Genomic DNA, 21,614 nt, shown 5'->3' with positions numbered 1-21,614 from the left:
CATGAAAAGATGCTCCACATCGCTAATCATCAGAGAAATGCAAATTAAAACCACAACCAGATATCACCTCACACCAGTTAGGATGGACACCAACCAAAAGACAAACAACAACAAATGTTGGTGAGGATGGGGAGAAAGGGGAACCCTCCTACACTGCTGGTGGGAATGTAAATTAGTTCAACCATTGTGGAAAGCAGTATGGAGGCTCCTTAAAAAACTAAAAATAGAAATACCATTTGACCCAGGAATTCCACTCCTAGGAATTTACCCTAAGAATGCAGGAGCCCAGTTTGAAAAAGACATATACACCCCTATGTTTATCGCAGCACTATTTACAATAGCCAAGAAATGGAAGCAACCTAAGTGTCCATCAGTAGATGAATGGATAAAGAAGATGTGGTACATATACACAATGAAATATTACTCAGACATAAGAAAACAAATCCTACCATCCACAACAACATGGACAACATGGATGGAGCTAGAGGCTATTATGCTCAGTGAAATAAGCCAGGCAGAGAAAGACAAGTACCAAATGACTTCACTCATCTGTGAAGTATAAGAACAAAGAAAAAAGTGGAGGAACAAAACAGCAGCAAACTCATAGAACCCAAGAATGGAGTAACAGTTACCAAAGGAAAAGGGACTAGGGAGGAAGGGTGAGAAGGGAGGGATAAGGGGAATAAGGGGCTTTACGATTAACACACATAATGTAGGGTCAGGGGCATGGGGAAGGCAGTATAGCACAAAGAAGACAAGTAGTGACTCTATAACATCTTACTACGCTGATGGACAGTAACTATAATGGGTATGTGGTGGGGACCTGATAATGGGGGGAATCTAGTAACCAAAATGTTGCTCATGTAATTGTATATTAATGATACCACAAAATATAAATAAATAAATAAAAATAAAAGCTATTACCTCCTGCTAAAGCACTTTTCTGGGGAAAATATAGTTAGGAATTAAATAGCAAAAATAAAGAAACAAAGAGAAGGAAGAGAGGACCCTCCCATAGCTGCCTCCCCACAACCCCACCACACACACATAAACACACACACACACACACACACACACACTCTCTCTCTCTCTCTCTCTCTCTCTCTCTCTCTCTCTCTCTCCTGAGTTTTTCTTCAGAGCCTGGGGTTTAAATACCCCTATTCTTCTCAATTACTGTAAGATACAAAATAAAATATGTAGTCTGTACTTCACACAGATATCTACTCAGAACTAACTGCTGAACACAGAAGTTAGAAAGCTTAGGTTGTATTATTTGGAAAATGATACCCATAATACTATACTATATTGTATCTACATAGTACTGTAACACTGCTTTAAAAATGTAGGAGAAAATAACACATGATCCCCTTTGCTGTTTTCTCTTAACTTAATAAGTCCTCTCCTTTTCAATATTCTAGTGTTCCCACATCAGTCACTTTGGATAAGTCCATGAAGAGCAGTTTCCACACCTGCCATTATCCATTTGTCAAAACATATACTGTATACTGTGAAGAGTGAACCTTAATGTAAACTATGGACTTTAGCTAATTATAAGTATCAATATTGGCTGTAACAAATGTACTAACCTAATGCAAATATTAAGAGGAGGGGACATGGTGGGTAGTGGAGGTGGTCTGTACCTTCTGTTCTAGTCCTCTATAAACCTAAAACTGCTCCAAAAAATAGTCCATTAATAAAAACATTGCTACTACCAGAAAAAAGAGTGGTTCCAAGCCTTATCACAAAAATCATCTCAAATATGGCAGAAATGCTGCTGTCTGATCAGCAGGCGTAATTTAAGAAGCTATACACAGAAAAAATTAAACTAATTCAGACCCCACTCATTCAGAATTAATGATAATGCAAAGTACCCTTCAATTTCAGTCTGGATCATCTAACTGGTTTGCTAAATGACTGGAAAGATTAAAGAAGGACTGGTTAAACCATTTAAGATGATAAACAATCTTCACGATCTTCAACAGCACTGCCTTGCTGTTTCTGGACTACTGTGACTTGTATCATTAAGGTAATAATTAGAAGTCAGTCTTATCTGTTTATCAAGCAGGTCTACCAAGATAAGCTATAATTAGCAGGGATATGCTGCTAAAATACCTGCCCTTCATTTGAAGCATCTCATCCTTCATTCCTCTCTTGATTTCAAGCTGGTCTTCCCATTCATTGCTGTTTTTGACTGGACACTGTCATCTACACACAGCAAGATGTCAAAAGCTGCTTACCTCTGAATCTTTGGCCTGCTGATTACGAACGACTATTAAATTGTACAGGGTTCTGTCGTCGTCTGCCTCTGTATGGGACACGTCATGAGGAGTACTCCACAAGTTCTTTTCATCATCCCTCGCCAGAGTTGCTCCAAATGAAGGATATGGATTGCTAGCACTACGGCATTAAATAAAGGAAAGGAAGTATAAGGACTTGTATTATATATAACATATATAATATATACATCATATGAATGTAACATGTAAGTAATATATTAGTATATAACCTATAATGTAATATTTAAATATATACATTTCTAACAAAAAGGTCTGAATGATCTCTAGTAATCAAGTATAATGCAATAGAACAATTTTTAAAATCACTTTAAAAACAGCAAAGAATAGATGGAACCAGACACCTGGGCAGAAGTAATTTTACTATGTTTACAAGAAAAATAGCACTGAGTACCATAGCAGCTAAGACAAAAAAAGAAATCCAATGGGGAACAGAATTCTTGTGTAACTAAGAGAAGAAAATAGATAACATAAAGAGATGAACTTTTTACTGGCTCTGAATTCAAGGAAGCACATGGTATGTAATATCTATCGAATTCCTTACAAGAAAACGAAATAATAAATATGCATATCCAAATACTTCCAATAAACAATGCGGGATGTTGAGTATGCATTTTAGTATTTTGTTTTATGAGTTTCCCTTTACAAGGTGGTACCCATGAATGGCCCCATGAGTGGCATGGCATCTGTCTTGCCAATGGGTTTCAGCCCCAGGCAAGTTCACTATGGATTCAGTGTGACCAAAGAAATGACAGTAGAACGTTCTTGGGGTGAAAGGGTTATACCCAACTTTACTTCCACAGTGGAGGGTCAGTCACTAGAATCCTATCCAGTCAGAGCAAGTCTGCATGCAGCAAGCCAGTCCCTGCCTCTAGGCCTCTCTGCCCGCACAGCCGTCCTCTGGGCCTCTCTCTGTCCCCCACAGCCATCCCAGTCTCTGTCCCCGGCGCTGCCACCACTCCAGCCTCTGCTCTGCTCTCCTGCAGCCTAGCAGCCATGCCACCATATTGCCCAGAGCACTGGGCAGAGCTCTTTAAGTCAATAACAATATATTGCCTCCACATGTGTAGTGAGCTAGCCAACCATGGCCAGGTGAGAATCCTGGCCACAGGAACCTTCATTTTATCCACAGCATCATACCTAGGACATGCCTCCACACAGCCCGGCTAACTTCTGTGGGGCTGGACAGGTAGGTCATGCTGGGCTATTCCCTTCATCTAATAATATGTATGAAGCACCAACTCCATGTTAATCACAGGGCTCAATAAAATTGTGAACAAAAGAGACATGATCCCTGTCCGTGGACCTCACAAGAGTCTAGGAATGGGAACACACAAATGGGTGATCACATGACTATATATCTAAAAACTGATAAGCACTATCCAGGGGGAAGTCAGGGAGCCGGGAGAGTCAGTGAGGATAGGCATCAGTAGGCATCATGACAATGGGGTGCTTGAGCTTTAGGGTGAAAGAGAAGCACAGAGCTCCAGGCAATGGCAACAACACATTCAAAGGCCCTGGGTAGGAGGAAACAGGATGCACACATTACAAGAAAGGACATTGACCAGAGACTGAAGCCAAGAGGCATCTAGGGCCAGATATGCATAGCTCCGTGGGCTGTTTTCTGACATTCCTCAGACATGTGTTCTTTACTCTTAAGAGCAAGGTAAGATATGGAAAGGTGTTAAGCAGGACTGTGATGTGACATGAATAGAATTACCTCTTTAAAGATATTTTTGGCTAATGTGTGGAGAATGCTTTAAGGGGTCATGAGCGGATTTGAGAGATTCCTTAGGATGCAACAGTGGTAACTCAGATGAGATACAATATGTCTCAGAATTAGAATGATCGTATGAAGAAAAGTGTGCAGTGTTCAGGAATATTAAGAAGGTAGAAGCTCTCTGGCTTATTCACCTGAAGGTGAGTGATGCTGTTCTCTGAGACAGACCTGGAATGCCCCATGGCCACGGAGCAGCAAATACTCATGCAGGTGTGACATGACAGAATGAGCACAGGCAGAAGACACCCAGGTAAGCGGCACCTGGGAAGGAGGGCTGAGAGTAACCGACAGGTGGGCTGAAGGTAAATGTTAAGAATTAGACAAACATGGGATACTCAGTTGACACTAAGGAAATGTCACGACAGGGAGCAAATGCCAGTCACCAAAATGGGCTTCGGCAGCACCTGAAGGGGAGAGCCCCCAGTACTTGGGCAATGGGGTACAGGTCAGGCTACTAGCTGAGACTCATACTTGCGAGAGATAACTGGGGCCCACTTGTGAAAACTGGAGCCCAAGTAGAGATGGCATCTTGGAAGCAAGGACAGCTGCAGCCCAGCTACCCAAGCGTGGCAGAGGCTGAGCGGCTGAACACTAGCTCAGTGGTCCTGAAATCTCTCTAGCTTCAGTTCAGCGGTGTGGGTTCTGTGCCTGGACCAAGCGATCAGAGGGATGGGGAAGTGGGAAACCCAAGGGGAACCAGACACAGCTTAGCCACACTGTTCTCAGAACTGCTCTGTCACCTAGGCTGCCTGACACTGCAAAGGCAAGACACAGGGAGCCCACAGCCTGGCTCTTCTTAAGAACAAAGAGCCGATGAAAGGGAAGGCACATGATGCCTTGGTGCCCTGCCCATATGGGCCTTAACAACATGGCAAATTCATGCATTTGCTGGTTCAATTGTTTACTTAACAAACATGGAATGGAACCCTGCTGTATTCTGGTACTGGGCTGACTGCTCTGAGGACTTGAAAATAAATAGGACATTGTCTCTGCTCTTAGTGTGACTACAATGCGATGAGATAAGTGAAATTAAAATTTCTGAAGTATAAAGAGAATGTTGTAGGAGCAGAGAGGAGCGACCGATTGTATGTGATGAGAAGAAAGTTCAAGAAAGGTTTCATGGAGGTGACAACATGTAACTGAGACCTGAGAATACACAACCTTTCCCCAGAAAGAGAAGCACAGGGAACAGTATTCCTGGCACAAGCAACAGCAGGAGCAGCATATGGAGGCTTGTGGTGCCCCCAGAGGGGGGAATTCCAAGTGAGCCTGCACACTGCACCACACACGGCGCATGAGGGTAACTGGAGGAATGTGAAGAAGAAAGGGTGATCTGGGGTCAGACTGAGGGAATTCCGGCTTTATTCTATGAACTGTGAGAAATTATCAAGGGGATTCTGAGCCTTATCAGATCTGGGTTTTAGAGAAATACCTCTAGGTGAAGAATAAACCAGGAGATGGCTCAGGAGGCTGTCATGAGAGGGTTGGTGTGCTGCTCATGCCATTCTCTTTGCGGTCCTAGTGTCAGGGGGTTTGGGGGCCTGGGGGCCCTTGTGGGGGAGCCATGGAGCAGGTGATGGGCAGGGCTCCCTGGCAGAGAAAGAAAGAAGCCCACAAACCAACCACAACGAGAACAGCTGCACTATTTAAACCTTATTTCTTAGACTTACAAGAGTTCTTTGGGGCACAAGAAGGTGGAGTTCTGTTGCTAAATACATACGTATGTAATTCTAAATATTTTGAAATACTAGATGTGGCAAGAGTGAATAAGGGTGTGGGCAAGGGAATCTGCGGTGGGAATAGAAATGAGGACAGATTCCAGCAGCATTTGAGCAGGGAATGACAGCCCTGGGGAGCAGTGATGGCAGCACAGACCGTGTGCGGGGCCTGCCTCCACCTGGGAGAGCACAGAGGAAGCCAAGGTGGATCTGTGAGCCTGTAGAACATTCAGAGAGGTCAGGACCTGGGCTTACAAGTGAGAACAGGGCTGGAGATTTCAGCTCTGAAGAAATGCACGTGCATTCCCACCAAAGCCATGGGATCAAAGGGCTGGTCTGGGAATCCGAGGTGAGGAAAGACCTCGGGGGATTAGCTGGGAGGGAAACTGCAGAGAGCAGGTGAGAGCCAGGGGAGACAGATGCTGAGACAAAGGGGACTCCAACAGCAGGCAGACACTGGGCAGGGGTCAGAAACGTGAAGGGCATGGAGTCCAACTTCTTTTTGGCTACATGATTTTGCAGCCAATAAAAACCACCACTGCAGCATGTGGGGCTTTACACACCCCACCCCTCCTGTTACACAAAGGTGGGTGATACTTCCGCACTTTGCACAGGAACAAGACTAGAGCTTGACTTTTGTGTCAAGCAGCAAGTGGACAGCTCCCCCAGCATGAGGTCCCTGATGGGGAGTCTCCAAGCAGCCAGGTGTCATGTCGCAGACTTGATCCAAATCCCCCACGAATGGAGCTCAGATAACGACTACCTGCATGAAGTGTTCCTATACAAACTGGCACATTCCCTGGGGACTTCTCCTCTAGGCATGCAGCCCCCAGAGCACAGCGTTCTGCAGGAGCTACAACCACAGCTCCCTATGCTACAGTGCATGTCCCTCTGGGGCCACAAAACCACAGTACTTCTCTGAAACCAGTCTTTTACTTTCCCCAAATTTGTTTTGCTTGTGTAAGTCTTGCCCCTTCAACAAGCTAAGTTTTGGCCAGGGCAGGAATAATGTTCCTTCTGCTTCCCACATCACCTGGCAGGCGGGGCACCGAGCAGTTGCTTCCACAGTGCTTGCTGAAGAGAGCAAAGTGGGCTGGGACCCTGGTCTGCTCAAGGAAATCCCAGATAGAACTCACTGTTCCCGTTTTAAAAACTTACCTAAAAGCAGGAGATTTATAAATTAGCCAGTAACTACCTGAATAATCAGGAATAAATGTCATTTGAGCATGAATAATCTAGCCAGTTTTTGCTAATAACCCACAATTTCCATGCATACTTTGAAATTATGACAGCTGCCTTCCCTGGGCAGTCCACTACTTCCCTCTCTCTTCTTCCCTATCTCTCTCTGTCCTCTCTCTTTCTCCCCAACACACACACACACACACACACACACACACACACACACACACACACATACACACGACTCCAGTTAATATGAAACCCTAGCCACTCATTCTTAATCTGCAAGCTTGAATGATGCACCACAGGAAGGTCAACACTGGGCCTGTTTGGAAGGGTTCATGTCTCCAGACAGCTGGTACCTCCCTAGCCCTCCGCACATCTAGCCCTGCCCTAATTAGGAGCAGTATTCTCCTCCCGTCCCATGAGCCACAGACTCTGCCTAGTCACTGATACCCCAGGGACAATATACAACAGGGAAGAGAACCAAAGGCTTCCAAGGGGTGAGCAAGGACTCTCATTGCAGGTGTTTGCTCATGAGCTCCCGTCCCCGAGTGCAGCGCCTGGCCTGCCCACCTCCGCCGTGCAGCTTCTCCGCCGTGCAGCTTCTCCGCTCTGCTCTGTGGCCTCCCTCCACCTGGACCTCATTCCCATCATGCCCTTCTTATTCAAGTCTTCTTATTACAAGTCAGGTTTCTTTGGGGGGCTTAGGAAAGGTGGGGTTCTACTGCTAAATACATTAAAAATCGTTGTATCAAAATATAGGTTATAGTTATATCAAAAATATTAAATTAATAATTTTCAAAAAACAATCAATTAATAACTATCAAGACTATTAAACTAATAATTTTATCAAAGTATCAAGATAAAGTGAGTGAGGGTTTGAGTTCATTCAGAAGGACCAGGTGACCTGGAGTGGCTCACCGGATCCCGGATCCCAGATTCTGCGCTCTGGCCCAGTTAAGCTGTCAATCCGCTTTGTTTTAAAACTTTGAATGCTTACGGTAGAGAGACCAGAACAAAGAAAAGCCTAAAGCAAACAAGCAGAGAAGCAGTTTGGGAACCTCTGTGCACAGGACACTGTGAAGGTCTCTGGGGCCTGTGTCAGGAAAATCCAGGGCAAAGGCCCAGAGGTTTGGGCCAAGAAGCCCAGGGCAGACAGAAGTCAGAAGGAAAGGGGCACTGAATGAAGAGTTTCACTTCCTCTCCCTCCCCCATATAATGATTTCTAAAAGGTTTTAAAGAAAGTGAGAGCAGCTCTTTCGCCTGTGGCCACCATCTGCTGATGATAAATATTTCATGAACCCCAGGCATTTGAGAGATAGCCCCGAAGTTACATGAGAAGCAGTAGCTGCTGTTACTATCAAAAGGTGAGATGACTGATTCCCTAATCCCACCTAGGGGCCCAAGAGCAAATCGCTGGGGAACCTTCTCTTTCAATGCAATCTGGAGCTAAAAAGTGACTCAAGGTTTAGAAACACAGACTTCCCGCCTGGGGACCATGGGAGCAAAGTGCTGGTGGGCATTACAGCTGTTCACCCAGAACTTCCTGTGAGTCCTCCCTGCCCACAGGGCTGCGCTTAAAAGATTTTGGAAAGCCCCACAAAATACCAGCAATTTCAGTGACTTTTTCACTCACCCACAGACAAGCTGTGTGACTGACCACTGTTTTAAGGCTGAGGCTCTAAAGACAGTGAAGAGAGAAAAATCTCCAGTAAGCAGCAACCAAAGGTCTCAAAGAACAGACCTCAAAAGGCTGTTTGGTGCCACTCCTTTGACTACCTAAGGCCTCCCCCTTCAGAGTGCCCACTAGGAACTGGCCTGCCTATTGGCCCCTGGCTTCCAGATCTTTCTTTCCCTTCCTTGCTCGATGGAGACCTCCCGATGAAGGAGCAGACAAACCTAAGATCCCTTCCCATTCCTTCTTTTCCTCCTGCGCTCCTTCCTCTCTGTCTGTCTCGCTCCCTTTCTCTCCCTTCCTCCCTTCCTTTCAATACAGGCATTCTGGATACACTCACTAGTCAACACACTATTTAGCCAAGTCTAAACATTGTTCCACTCTAGAGCTTTCTCAGCATTTCATCACCAAGGCTCGCAACTTCCTTCAACACCAGAGGCGTGACCTATCTCAATGAAGGAAGACGAACAGCAGCCTCTTCCTGCCGGCTCCCCAACATGCTCCAAGGGATCAGGTCCTGAACATCTGTACAGTGCTCCAAAGGCTGGAAGATGGTCCCGACCAGGAACCCGAAACTAGGAAGGGAAGCTCTATTTCTATTCCTTCCAGTGCAGGACATGCTCAGGAGGATCAGATTCAGTCCGTGGCCTCTCCTCCGTGGCACTCACTCCCACTGACTTCACGCAGTCTCACGGCTTTATAAGCCATCTCAGCTCCATGAGCAGATTCCTCTATCCACACCTGTATCCCAGCTCAGACCTCTCTCCCAAATTCCAGACTCCTAGATCTACCCACCTCCTTCCCACCTCCTGGTGGATGTGTAAGAGAAAGACAGCTCAAGCTCAACCTGGTCAAAACCAAGCTCTTGATCTTCCCCCAGACTTCTCCACCAGCCGTCTCTCGGCTCAGATGATGGAAACACCATCCTTCCAATTGCTCCGGCAAAAACCCCTGAAGGCATCCTTGGTTCTCTCATCCCCCACATACAACTCATCCCCCACATCCAACCATCAGAAAGTCCTATAGGCTCCATGTTTTCAAAATATCCATCTCTACCACCTTGAGCCCAGGCATCTGTGTCTTGCATAAGAATTCCTGCATAGTTTTTTTTCACTCATCTACCTCTTACTACCATTGCCTCCCATCCATTCATTTCTTAACACAACAGCCAAAGTGGTCCTTTAATATGTAAATCAGATCCTGTCACCCCTGCCTGAAAGCCCTCCAGCAGCTAGCTCCCATTTGGCAGAGAACAGAAGCCAAAGTGATACATGGTCTGTAAGGCCCCACATGACCCCTGAGCCACTCTGGCCTCTTCACTATTCTCTGCACCCAGTCACATTCCCACTTCAGGGGTGCACCGGCAAATTCTTCTACCTGTGATTTTTTCCCCCAGATACCCACATGCCCCACTCTCTCCCCGATGAGGCCTACCCTGACCATCTACTTAAAGCTGTTAGCAAGCTCCCCACACATACTCTGCCTTTTCTTTTCCCTACACACTTATTTATCTTCTAATTTACTTACCATGTTTACTGCTTACCCCCCTCACTGGAATAAAAGCCCCAAAAGGACAGGATCTGTATCTATTTGCTCAGTGATATACCTCAAGTGCTTAGAACATTAGCCAGCACATTTAGAAGATGCTCAATAAATATTCGCTGACAGGGCTACAAATGATAGAAATGAGGCTGGAATCTTTGTATCCAGACTCACAGAGAAACTCTTAACATGTGTTAGCTTTTTAAATTTATGAAGGTGGGCTCAGTCTTGTGGGGAGAAGCAGGCAATGGGCACACATGTTTATGTCAGGTGAAAACAGGGTTCTGAAAGAATACACAGTGAATAAGGAACAGAGGGGTGGGAATGATGCCGGGGTTCTTGTTTGCGGAGTCGAAGAATGAGCTTCACAAACAGTTAAGGTAGGAGAGTGAGGTACAGGCTTTTATTTAGAGATACAGTGAAAGGACAGAGCTCCCAGCTCACGGCCAGGAGGGGACAAGAGAGTCCGTCGTGGTGCGTTGTCTAGGGGGTTTTATAGACAGTTGAGGATTTTTCGAGAACATGAAAAAACTTAGGGATGGGGACTTGTTAAGTGGTCCTTGAATATTAAAAATTAACTTAGCTGTAAGGAATTTCCTGCCTTGATTTCTCTCTGGGACACTGGCGCCTTGGTCTGGGAGCATATCAAAAGGCTGCCTGCCCAGTCCCCAAGGTGAGCTGAGGTACTGTCTACTTGCTAAAGAATCTTGCCTCTTGAACTTCCTGGGTGTTAAAATGCAATCTTATCTTTAAGATGGAATTCTTCCTGCCTTTTACCATGCCGTCTACAGCTGGGTCTGCATGCCAAGTTAGTTGCTCAGTTTGCAGAACCACCTTGTCAGATCTGAAGGAGGAAAGACAGCACATAGGTCTGGGCCTTTTAGTATGCTACAGTGAACCTTACACATGGTTACAAATGATTAGTATAATAAAACATGTGCTACTCTTCTTTATCTGGGGAACATTAACTGATTTCACTGAAGAATGATTCTACAGCTCAATATTTAACACAGAGTTTTAGTAGGAAGGTTTCCTTGCATGTAGTTACATTGCTCTGACTGCAAATATCCTGCCCTGCCCCCTCCGGAGGCCTTCACCCTACTCTGACTACATCCATGGTCCCTGTCTCAGGGACACTGTTTTAAAGAGGGTGGTCATGGAAGAACTTTCTTATAAAATGACTCTGAGCAGAGACCAGAATAAAGTGAGGGAGTTACCCAGACAGGTTAGTGCAGAAAGAACATTCTAGGCAGGGAGGGCAGGAAGTGCAAAGGCCCTGAGATAGGAGTGTGCCTAGTACGTCTGGGGCCCCGGGAGGAAGCCAGTCTGGCTGCAGGATATACACTTTCACCTTAGGCACTGACATTAAAATCTAAACCTTGCATAAGGATCCCAAACTGGAAACCATCCAGAAGTCCACCAAAGGTCAAATGGGTGAACAAATGGAATATACGCTAAAGCAATGAGAACACACACTGAGCTATACACAGCAACTTGGATGGACCTCACAAAGTTGAGAACATACATAGTTTGGTCCCATTTATGTAAAGGTTAAAAGCAAGCAAAATTAAAGTACATTCCTAAGGGGCATGCATAGGTAGTAAAGCTATAAGGAAACACAAGGAAATGACTTATCACAGAAGTCTAGATACCATCAGGGGTGGGAGGATGGAAGTAGCAATACCTCTTTCTTGCCCTAGGTAGTGTTTACAAGAATGTTCATTTTATAGTTGTTGTTTATCCTGTACATATTTTTTAATGGTTTTAGTCTCCAATATCACATATACAAATTCTAAAAACTTAAAAGAAAAAAAGAAAGGCAATTCAGTAAACACTTATGATAGCTTTTCAGGCTCTACAGGGGTGCTTAGATACACACTATCTCACCAAAATAATTTCCTAAAAAAAGCACTAAAGAATAGAGTGCACAGTAATATAATTACCACAAAACAAATATTTATTATCCAGACTAAAAAGGTCTTTAATCACTAATAAACTATTTTACCCACATTAAAGCAGAATTTAGCTTTTAAACAAAGGTGTAAGAAAAAGGTCACTTCAAATTATCTATAGAATAAAAAGTTCTAAGAAACCTAGACCACAGGATGTGTCAGAGAAAGAAATTTCATCTTCTGAGGAACTTTCCAAAGTCACTGAAACTGACTAATACAACTCACAAAAGGAGAAGAGGGATTCTTGTGGGTCGCCTGGGAAGAAAAACCTTTAAAAGTCATTCTGAGGTGAATTTCGAGGGGCTGACTTCTTGGTAAAGCATTTATCTCCTATGCACTGGATCTGAGGCCCTGTTCCCGGAACTGCACCCATAACCCTCTCCTCTGTCTCTCCTGTCTTTCAAGAAGGGAGCAGTCAAGCCTTAGAGGGGGTTCTTGGAGCCAGGAGCACCTTCCTGCCTAGGAATCCTCCGCCTCCGCAGGCACTTCTGTAAATCACTGCCTGGCCCAGGGCTTTAGGCTTTGCAAACTGCAGGTTCCACAGGAAGCCATGGGTGAGCTGTCAGCTTTGGGAATCAGCGACACATTATGGGAAAAGAGTGAGGCCATCTGGGCCCCGTCAGAGAGAGCTCACTGACACTAACACATTATCAACATTTTTTTAAAGCCCTTCCAAAGGTAGAAGATAATCTGATCAGCTCAGACGTATATGAGTCCATGCTGGGAAATTAAAAACTGTACACATGTAAAAGACTATTGTTCTTCTAGAGTTGGTTCCCTTTCCTTTTAATTGAAGTATTGTTGATATACAATCTTGTGTTGGTTTCAAGTATATAACACAATAGTTCAACAGTTACCCCCATTATTAACTCCTCACCCCCACTAGTGCAGTTTCTGTCTGTCAGCATGGGAAGATGTTACAGAATCATTGGCTATATTCTCCATGCTGTACTACCATCCCTGTGACCAACTTATATTATGATTGCGAATTTATGTGCCCCTTTATCTCCTTCACCGTCCCCACCCACCCCAACCCTCCCCCATGGTAACCACCAGTCACTTTTCAGTGTCTCTGAGTCTACTACTGTTTTGTTCATTTGGGTTTGTTTTGTTTTTAGATTCCACATATAAATATGTAATATGGTATTTGTCTTTCTCTGCCTGGCTTATTTCACTGAGCATAATACCCTCTAGGTCCAGCCACACTGTCACAAATGGCAGGATTTTTCTTTTCTTATAGCTGAATAATAGTCCATTGTATACACATACCACATCTTTTTTATTTATTCATCTATTGGTGGAAACTTTGGTTGCTTCCATATCTTGGCTATTGTAAATAATGTGGCAATAAACATAGGGGTGCATGTATCTTTTCGAATCAGGGATTTTGTTTTCTTTGGGTAAATTCCTAGAAATGGAATTACTGGGTTGATGGTGACTCCCTTTTATATATCTTAAAGTCACCACCTTTCTTTCTCACTGACACCCACTTTCCCCAGCCATAATTCAGAAAAATGGGCTCAGTATCTCTGGACCCCAGGTTACAACAACTCAGGGCAAGTCTCATACTTCAAACACAATTTCTAGCACACACCACATAAGCAGCTAAACACACCACACACCACTCACCTCCCTAAATACGAGGCCTCCACTCTTTCTACAGCACTGAAATACAGTTAGGATTTGAGTTCCAGCTCAGCCACATGTGCCTCTGAGTATGGAAGCTACAGAAGCTCTTTCGCTCCAGTTTCTTCAACCGTCAAGGGCAGACAACAGATGTAATTACAGTGGAGCCTCATCATTCCCAGATTCATCATCTGCAAATTCACCCAGCCGCTAACATGTATGTGTAATGCAAAAGCAATTCCAGTGGTGTTTTCACAGTGCAAGGTGCCTGCTCCTATTCAGGCCCAGCAAGGTGAGGCTCTCTCTGCCTTCTTACTTCAGCTCTCATCCTGTAAACAAGCATCCTTTTCGTGGTCTGTTGGTGCTACTTTTTTTGCATTTTTGTGTTTTTTGTTTGGGATTTTGCTGTTTAGAATAGTCCCCAAGAATCGTTTGAAGTACTAAAATATGTCTGCTAGATAAGCTTCATTCAGGCATGAGTTACTGTGCTGTGGGCCTGAGTTCAATGATAGTGAATCAATAATATACAAAATAAGGCATCTTACCCAGAAACACATGCAAGACAAAGTATGTATTGATCAGTCAATGAATCAGCTAGTGTGGAATCTCAGCCTGGATTTCCCCCCCAGAGCAATGGTTCAGTACCCTGTGTTTGCGGTGACATAGAACATAACTACTCTGGAATCGACGTTCCTCACAGGGGTATAGTGAGGATTTAATCGATAGCTGCAAAGCACTTACCACAGTGCCTAGTACACCTATAAAAGGAAGGCCAGGACAGAGAAGAATGTCAGATGCCTCTCTCACAAGCTCCGTCTCTCGCCCTCTTCTTCATACTGTTGGAGCGGTAGGCTCAAACCAAACCATTTTAACGGTGAGGGAAATTCAATTCTGTTGCCCACACTCATAGGCCTAGAACAATTCCTTTTCAGAACAGACCCTCGTTGTGGGCATAAAACAACTGTCAAGAGAAAACTGAGGTTTTATTCCATTTTTCCCTAATGGGAGTTCCAGGCACCATAGAAAAACAAACCCCTGATGTCTGTTCTCTGTTCACAGGCCACAGACATGTGCCCACATTCTGCTATCATCAGTGGAAGCCACAGGGGGGCACAGAGGCGAGCTGGGAGCAGAACAGATTTGGAAGCTCACACTACATGGTTCCCTTCGGTGGTTTAAAAGAGAGCACAAATAAAAACTCAACTGTGGTCACTAATTCACTCCCTTTGTTCTTTTGCTTTTGGACAGCTGTGGTGCTTAGCAGCCATTAACAGCCCGTAAAAAAAACTAAAGAGTAAGAATTATACTTCCATGAGCATTCAAAGTGACCTTGTGAAAGATGCTTTGGTGTGTGACATTTCTTTCATGTTCCATTTTAGACTCTTCTGCGCCTCTGATGTCTGTACTGGCTATCATATGGCAGTAGATTCTATGAGGCCAGAGGACACAGGCATCTCTCTGCTTGAAGGTACTATGGCTGTGTCTCCAGAATCATAGCATTTTCAGGGCCACAACTCAGGCTCAAATGGGTTTTTATATGGCAGGAACATACTTTTCTCACTAATGGAAGAAAGCCATGCTATTAAAATAAAAATAAAAACCAATGCTTTAAACACTAACATTTTCCCCAGAGTACCATGTGTAGTGTCCTCAAAAAAAGATATGTCCAAGTCCTAAACCCTGGTTCCTGTAACCTTGTTTGGAAATACGGTCTTTGCGGATGTAATTAAGTTAAGGACCCTAAGATGAAATCACCCTGGATTTGGGTTGGACCCTAAATGCTACATGTCCTTATGAGAGAAAAGAGAGGGAGGAAAAGACACTGAGAAGAGACACATGGATGAAGACAGAGGCAAAGATTTGTACTGCCATAAGCCCAGGAATACCAGGAGCCACCAGAAGCTGGAATCAGCAAGGGATGATTCTCCCCAGAGTCTTTGGAAGACACACACCCTGCCAGCACCTTGCTTTCAGATTTCTGGCTTCCAGAATCATGTATGAAAAAAATTTCTGTTGTTTTAAGCTACCAAATCTGTGGTAATTTACTGAAGCAGCCCTAGAAAACAAGTACTATATACCCCAGATGTTTCTTTTAATTAGTATCATGAAATCGTGAACCGAAGAGTCACTCACTATTTCATAGAGAAATGATCAGTGATCCAACCATTTCAAAACAATCCCTTTGCACTGTTATCCTGTCCTCAATGCACATTGCTTTTTTGTTGTTGTTTTGATCACTACTTACTCTCCTTCAGAAATATAGTTAGTGCAGGGAAGAAAGGCAAACAGAACCTCAACAATGAGTCCTAAAATTGGGGTGAAGGTGAGAAAACAATGAGATTAAACAAAACCTTTGGCTTTCTTTGGGGCTGAAGCCATGTGAGGCCATGTGTCCTTTCTCCAGGTCCACACTTGTTCTTAAGCTTTACTGGGTTTAGAAATGACTACTCAACTAGTCACTGCTGAAGCAGGCCCAGGCAGCTACAGTTGGGCAAATGGTTATGATTCACATCTCCTGGGCCTTTAGCCTCCTTCCCAGGACTAAGGACAGCCTCAGAGCCCTGTATTCCATGTCAAATGGGATTACAGCTGACACAAGCCCACACAAAGAGGATGATCTGGATCAAGCCTCAAAAAACCCTCCAAGATCATGCATTAAAGTCTGATCTCCCCATTTTACAGAAGAACCTAAGGTTTGAGGAAGTTAAGAGACTTCCCCCAAATCCCACAGTGAGTTAATAGGTGCTAGGCCTCAGGTGTCCTAAATTCTCACTTGGCATGGTTCACAGGGCCAGGCTGCTTCCACATTCCAGTAGAATTATACTAATAAAGGGCATGGAAGAAGGGAAGGAAAAAGGATCCAAACTGGACAGGAACTAAGTCTAGTGATAACCACCAGTTTCCAGTATATAAAAATTACAACTTATTTTTGAAAAACGTCTGGTAGTTTTCTGAATTTTCTATAGGCAAGGCATGGACTTTAAAGTCAAACAGACATGGATTTAAATTCTGGCTCTTTGACTTACCAGTTGTGACTGTGAATTAATTATTTAAATTCTTTAAGCCCTGGGTTCCTCACTTATAAAATGGAAATTACACCTAGCTCATTAGTCACGGTGATGACTAAATGACAGAATCTGTGTAAACAAATCCCACTTGCGCAATAGCCTCCACAAGGTATGCACCATTTATATAAAGTTAAGAATGCTAAACACAGATTCAATTTGGAGGTCACCTTTGGAGGTGGAGGATGATGCAGTCAGGGAGGGATACGTGGGAGGAGCTTCAACTCTATTGTTTATGTTTTCTTATAGTCAGTGCTGGGTATATGGGTCTTTGCTCTTATTCAACATTTTTTAAATACATTTTTTTAAATTACATATAGAAAGAAATTAACAAATGAACAACTATTATTATAAATTCTATTAATCAAAAACTATGAATTCAGTTCTTACTCCAGGTTGTGCTGGGCACAACAGGGGACATTAAGGTGAGTAAGATGTAGTCCTGACAATCCAGATAAGAACCTTCGATATGGCAGCGGTTACAGCGCCCACCTTACAACTGTAAGAAGAGGCAGAATGTAATAAGTGACCTGAGGGGAAAAAAGGAAGAAAAGAGGCACCATAATAGTAGAGGAGAATTTCTAAGACTCCATCATAGAGGTGGCAACTGAAATGGGCATTAAACACTGAGTAGAATCTTAAGATGTAGAGAAAACAAAAGGATGTCTAGCAACCAATGACAGCATTGGCTAACACCAGGAGGGACACCTGCACGATTACACTGATCACGAGCAGAGACTAGGGTATGCAAAACGAGAGGAGCCTGGGAAATGGGAAATGGGAAAGCATGGACGGGTTAGCACAGAGGTATTCCCCATGCACTGTGAAAAGAACATCACATTTTCTATCTCTTGTAACTCTCAAGAGTCAATTTTCATGTAATCATACAGGGAACAGAAACTAGACTTCATGGTGAGTGGATGATAAAAAAGGAGATGGGGGGTACATGTGACTACTCTGAAGACTTTTGTGCCTGACACAAAAGCAGGCTAAAGATGGTAACTGAAGGGCATGGAAATATGAGGATGAATTTTTAGTCAGGGGAGACCTCAGCATATTTCTAGAAAAGGGGGAAAAAAAGAACTGGTAGAACAGAGAGGACTACAAATGCAAACCAGACAAAGAACAGCCTTTCCCTTCAGATCCATTCCAGAAAGAGCAAAAGGAACAAGGCCAAAAATGAAATGGCATTATCAGACCAGCAAAGGAGAAGGAGACCAAGTTGTTTTTCCTGGACTAACGAAATCCCAGCATTTTGGAAGGACTGCAGGTGACCACGCACACAAATGACAGATGTCATCTCCCAGACCACACCTCTTCCAGGCACTGTTACCTGGGGGCAGGAAATAAAACTTGAAAACCATTGTTTTGTGATTAGGCATTTAGTTGGGAGGTGGGTATATGAACAAAACCTTTTTTATAAATAAAAAAATAAATAAGATGACATGAAGAATGAAGTTCTCAATAAAATAAAAATTAAGACTATCTGGCCACATGATTTCACCACACCAAGATTTCAAACCAACCACTTTGTAAAAGAGTCTGGCAGTTTCCCAAAAAGTTAAATGTAGAATTAGTATGTGACCCAGTAATTCCACTTCTATATACCCAAGATAACTGAAAACATATGTCTGCATGGAAGCTTGTGCACAAATGTTCATAGCAGCATGATTTAAATGAGCCCAAACTGGAAACAACCCAAATGTCCATCAATTGATGAATATATAAATAAAATGTAATATACCCGTATAATAGAATATAATTCAACTATAAAGAGGAATGAAGTGCTGACACATGCTACAACATAGATGAAACTTGAAAATTTTTTGCTAAGTGAAAAAACCCAGATGCAAAAGACCACATATTATGATTCCATTTATACAACATGTCCAGAATAGGAAAATCTATGGAGACATAAAGCAGATTGGTGATTGCCTAGAGGAGCAGAGAGCAAAGAGGAAAGAGCGGTGAGGGACTGCTAAAGGGAATAGTGCTCATTTGGGAGTCATGAAAATGTTTGGAATTAGGCAGTGGTGATGACTGCACGACTTTGTGAACATGCTACAAGCCACTGAACTTCACACTTTAAAAAAATAAAAAAGATTTCAAACTAGACCTTTCGATGACTGGGTAGGAGAAAACATACGGGTACCCATACACACACATTGCTGCTCTTCCCAAATATTGTTACATTGACATGTTGCCAGAATGACACTAAACCACAAAAGACCAGTCCACTCACACTGACGTGCTCAGAAGAAAAACAATGATAATTAATAACTAAAATTTACTGAGTATTTACTGTGTGTCAGATGCTCTACTAAAGCACTTGACATGGATTGGCTCATTTCATTTCTCACTGCAACCCTTCGAGGCACACACCAGTATCACTCTCATTTTACAGACAAGGAAATGAAGGCACAAGTTAAGTTTCATAATTTGTGCACAGTCACCCAGTTGGGATTTTAACCCAGGCAATCTGACTCGTGAGCACTATGCTATGCTCCTCCAATTGACTCTGTCTTCTTAAAGTTACTTGCAAAATTCACTGACTTAACAATGTAAAGTCAAGGCAGGGGAGGGCAGGAAAGGGCTAAGATTTTAAAACAACCAAAAATATTAATTCAAATAGCCATCCCAGACAGAAAACTGAAAAGACCCAAGGCTCTGAGGATGAGTGCTATATTTCATGCTACTATGAACTTGACAAATTGAATGTACAACCCAAGCACGGAGTTCTAGATCGCGAGGCACTCCTTTCAGGACTAGGGTTAGATTACTGGGTTTCTCCTTGGCCACGATGATCTAGTCAGCTAAGTGGGAAACCATCAGCAAGAGCAACAAGACAGTGTGTATTGTGTGTATGACTGTTTATATATATAAAACAAACATGACATATATCTTTACATATATGGGTGCTCACTAAACAGTGAGGGGTGGATGGTAAGTTCTAAATTACAGGAAAGTGATGAATAAGGTCACAGTAATCAAAGAAGACTGCTTGAAAGGGCCTTGAGGGCTAGCATTTAGGAAGGGGCAGGAAGGATAAAGGTCACTGTGTGAGGAAAACTTGGGGTAATAAGAAGGCTGGATTGTTCCTAGAGCATTAAGAATGATCATCTGATTAACATTAGGAATGCACAATGTATGATGTGCTGGAAAAAGAGCGGACAGGCAGGAAGAGGCTACATAAGATCTCAAAAGTCAAGGGAAGTATTTGGACTTGATGCAGTAAGAGAAGGTAAATCATGCTTTTAAAAAGTTGTGAAAACTTTAACATCCTGGGTGCACACCTCCTAAGAAACACTAGTGTATTTGCTCACCCAGCCCTGGAATTTCTCCTCAAGTACTGTTTCCTAATTCCATCTCCACTATTTTGTTTTTTGCATGTCTACACCCAGGCCTGACCTCGTGGAACCTTAATTTCAGCAGAGTCAAGATTAAAAAGAATTGCTCAAAATCACAGCCCTGAACAAAACTGTGTTGTATGGTCCCTTCACAAAGCCACTGAGCACACTGCTAATGGGCATTAAATCCCCTCACACTTCACAGCTTAGCCTGTAATGAATCAACATCCTAGTGATAGGCTGTCCCTTGAGAAAATAAGCATCTTTTTAATGCGAGAAATATCTGTGCTCAATCACTGAAATTGTCTTCCTTTGATAATAAAACTGAATGGCAAAGTATCCAAGTTTTTTCTGGGTGAAATAAAAACGCAGAGTCTCCTGTTTCACTGAAATACACCTACTAAGTATACAGTCAGTCACAGCAGCGTTAATCGGGGCACTTCTCTCCCGCACTTCCCTGCCCCGGCACCGAAGGCGCGGCCCTTTGCACAGGCGTCCCACCTGTGGGCTCGGGCGCAAACAGGCTTTGTGCTTTCGGGCAAACATCTTACTCACAGAGCGGGAGGTCCTGTACGGGACCCAGGCGCTTGGTCTGCGCCGCGGGGCGGCCTTGGCGCACGCCCACCCGCCCGCCTCGGACAAGCACACAGGCACCCGGCTCCGCGACGCGGGCTGCGGCCAGGGAAGCCCCGCCGCCCGGGCGCACGCACCTGACCAGCGGCTCCTTCTCGGGCGCGGCGGGCTCCTCCAGGCACTGGCACGGGCAGCAGCCGCACGCGGTCCTCAGCCAGCGCCTCGGCCCCATGGAGAGCGAGGGGCCCCGCCGGCGCCTGGCGGCTCCGAGGAAGCCGCGGCGACGAGCGAGCGCGGCGGGGCGCGGCCGGCAGCCTGGCGTCCAGGCGCGGGGACAGTCGCGGCCCCGGCGTCGCGGGCCGGTCCGTGCGCATCACTCCGCGGCCGGGGACGCGGGCGAGGCCGGAGGCGCCTCCACGGCCCCGGGGCTGCACAGTCACACGCTCGCCTCCGCTTGGGTTTGGCTTGGGGCTCGTGTTTTCGTGGGGCTTTTTTTCTCTCTAATTCCCCGGGCGCAAATTGGGGCGCATGCGTCCCCGAGACGCTCCGCTGCTGCCCTCTAAGAAGGAAGCAGGAACTCCAGCCAGACTGCAGAATCCGAGGGCACGGCGGGCGACCGGGCGGGGGCAGGAGGGGAAAGCCCTCGAGGCACAGAGCACGAGGTGGAGCCCAATCTATGCGTGCGTTTCCTTGGCTTCACTTCCTGAGGAACTGAGCGGTCCGCCTCCCCACCCCCGTGCCCTCGAAGCAGAGTTTAGCGCATATTTGTAACATGTCAGCCCCACACAGAGGAAAAGTTAGCAGAAGAGTATGGATTGACGCATTGTAGAGGTGGGGGTTTTTTAAGTACTGTATTCACA

At 44.5% G+C, this 21,614-nt stretch overlaps 1 protein-coding gene across 1 annotated transcript in view; it reads right to left on the bottom strand.

Moving 5' to 3' along the window:
* MREG (melanoregulin) overlaps positions 1–21,329 on the bottom strand; it is a 63,160-nt gene extending 41,831 nt beyond the window's left edge. The window contains exons 1-2 of the mRNA XM_037016437.2: positions 20,892–21,329; positions 2,238–2,397 (exon numbers count right to left, since the gene is read on the bottom strand). Of these exons, the coding sequence (XP_036872332.1) occupies positions 2,238–2,397; positions 20,892–20,986 (255 nt within the window). The 5' untranslated portion in view covers positions 20,987–21,329. The remainder of the gene's footprint in view (positions 1–2,237; positions 2,398–20,891) is intronic.
* Between the last annotated feature and the right edge of the window lie 285 nt (positions 21,330–21,614).

This window comes from Manis javanica, chromosome 12 (genome assembly GCF_040802235.1).
Source record: "Manis javanica isolate MJ-LG chromosome 12, MJ_LKY, whole genome shotgun sequence".
In the NCBI taxonomy this organism is placed as follows: domain Eukaryota; kingdom Metazoa; phylum Chordata; class Mammalia; order Pholidota; family Manidae; genus Manis; species Manis javanica.
Note: the sequence above shows the minus strand (reverse complement) of the source record. Positions and strands in the feature narration are given on the sequence as shown.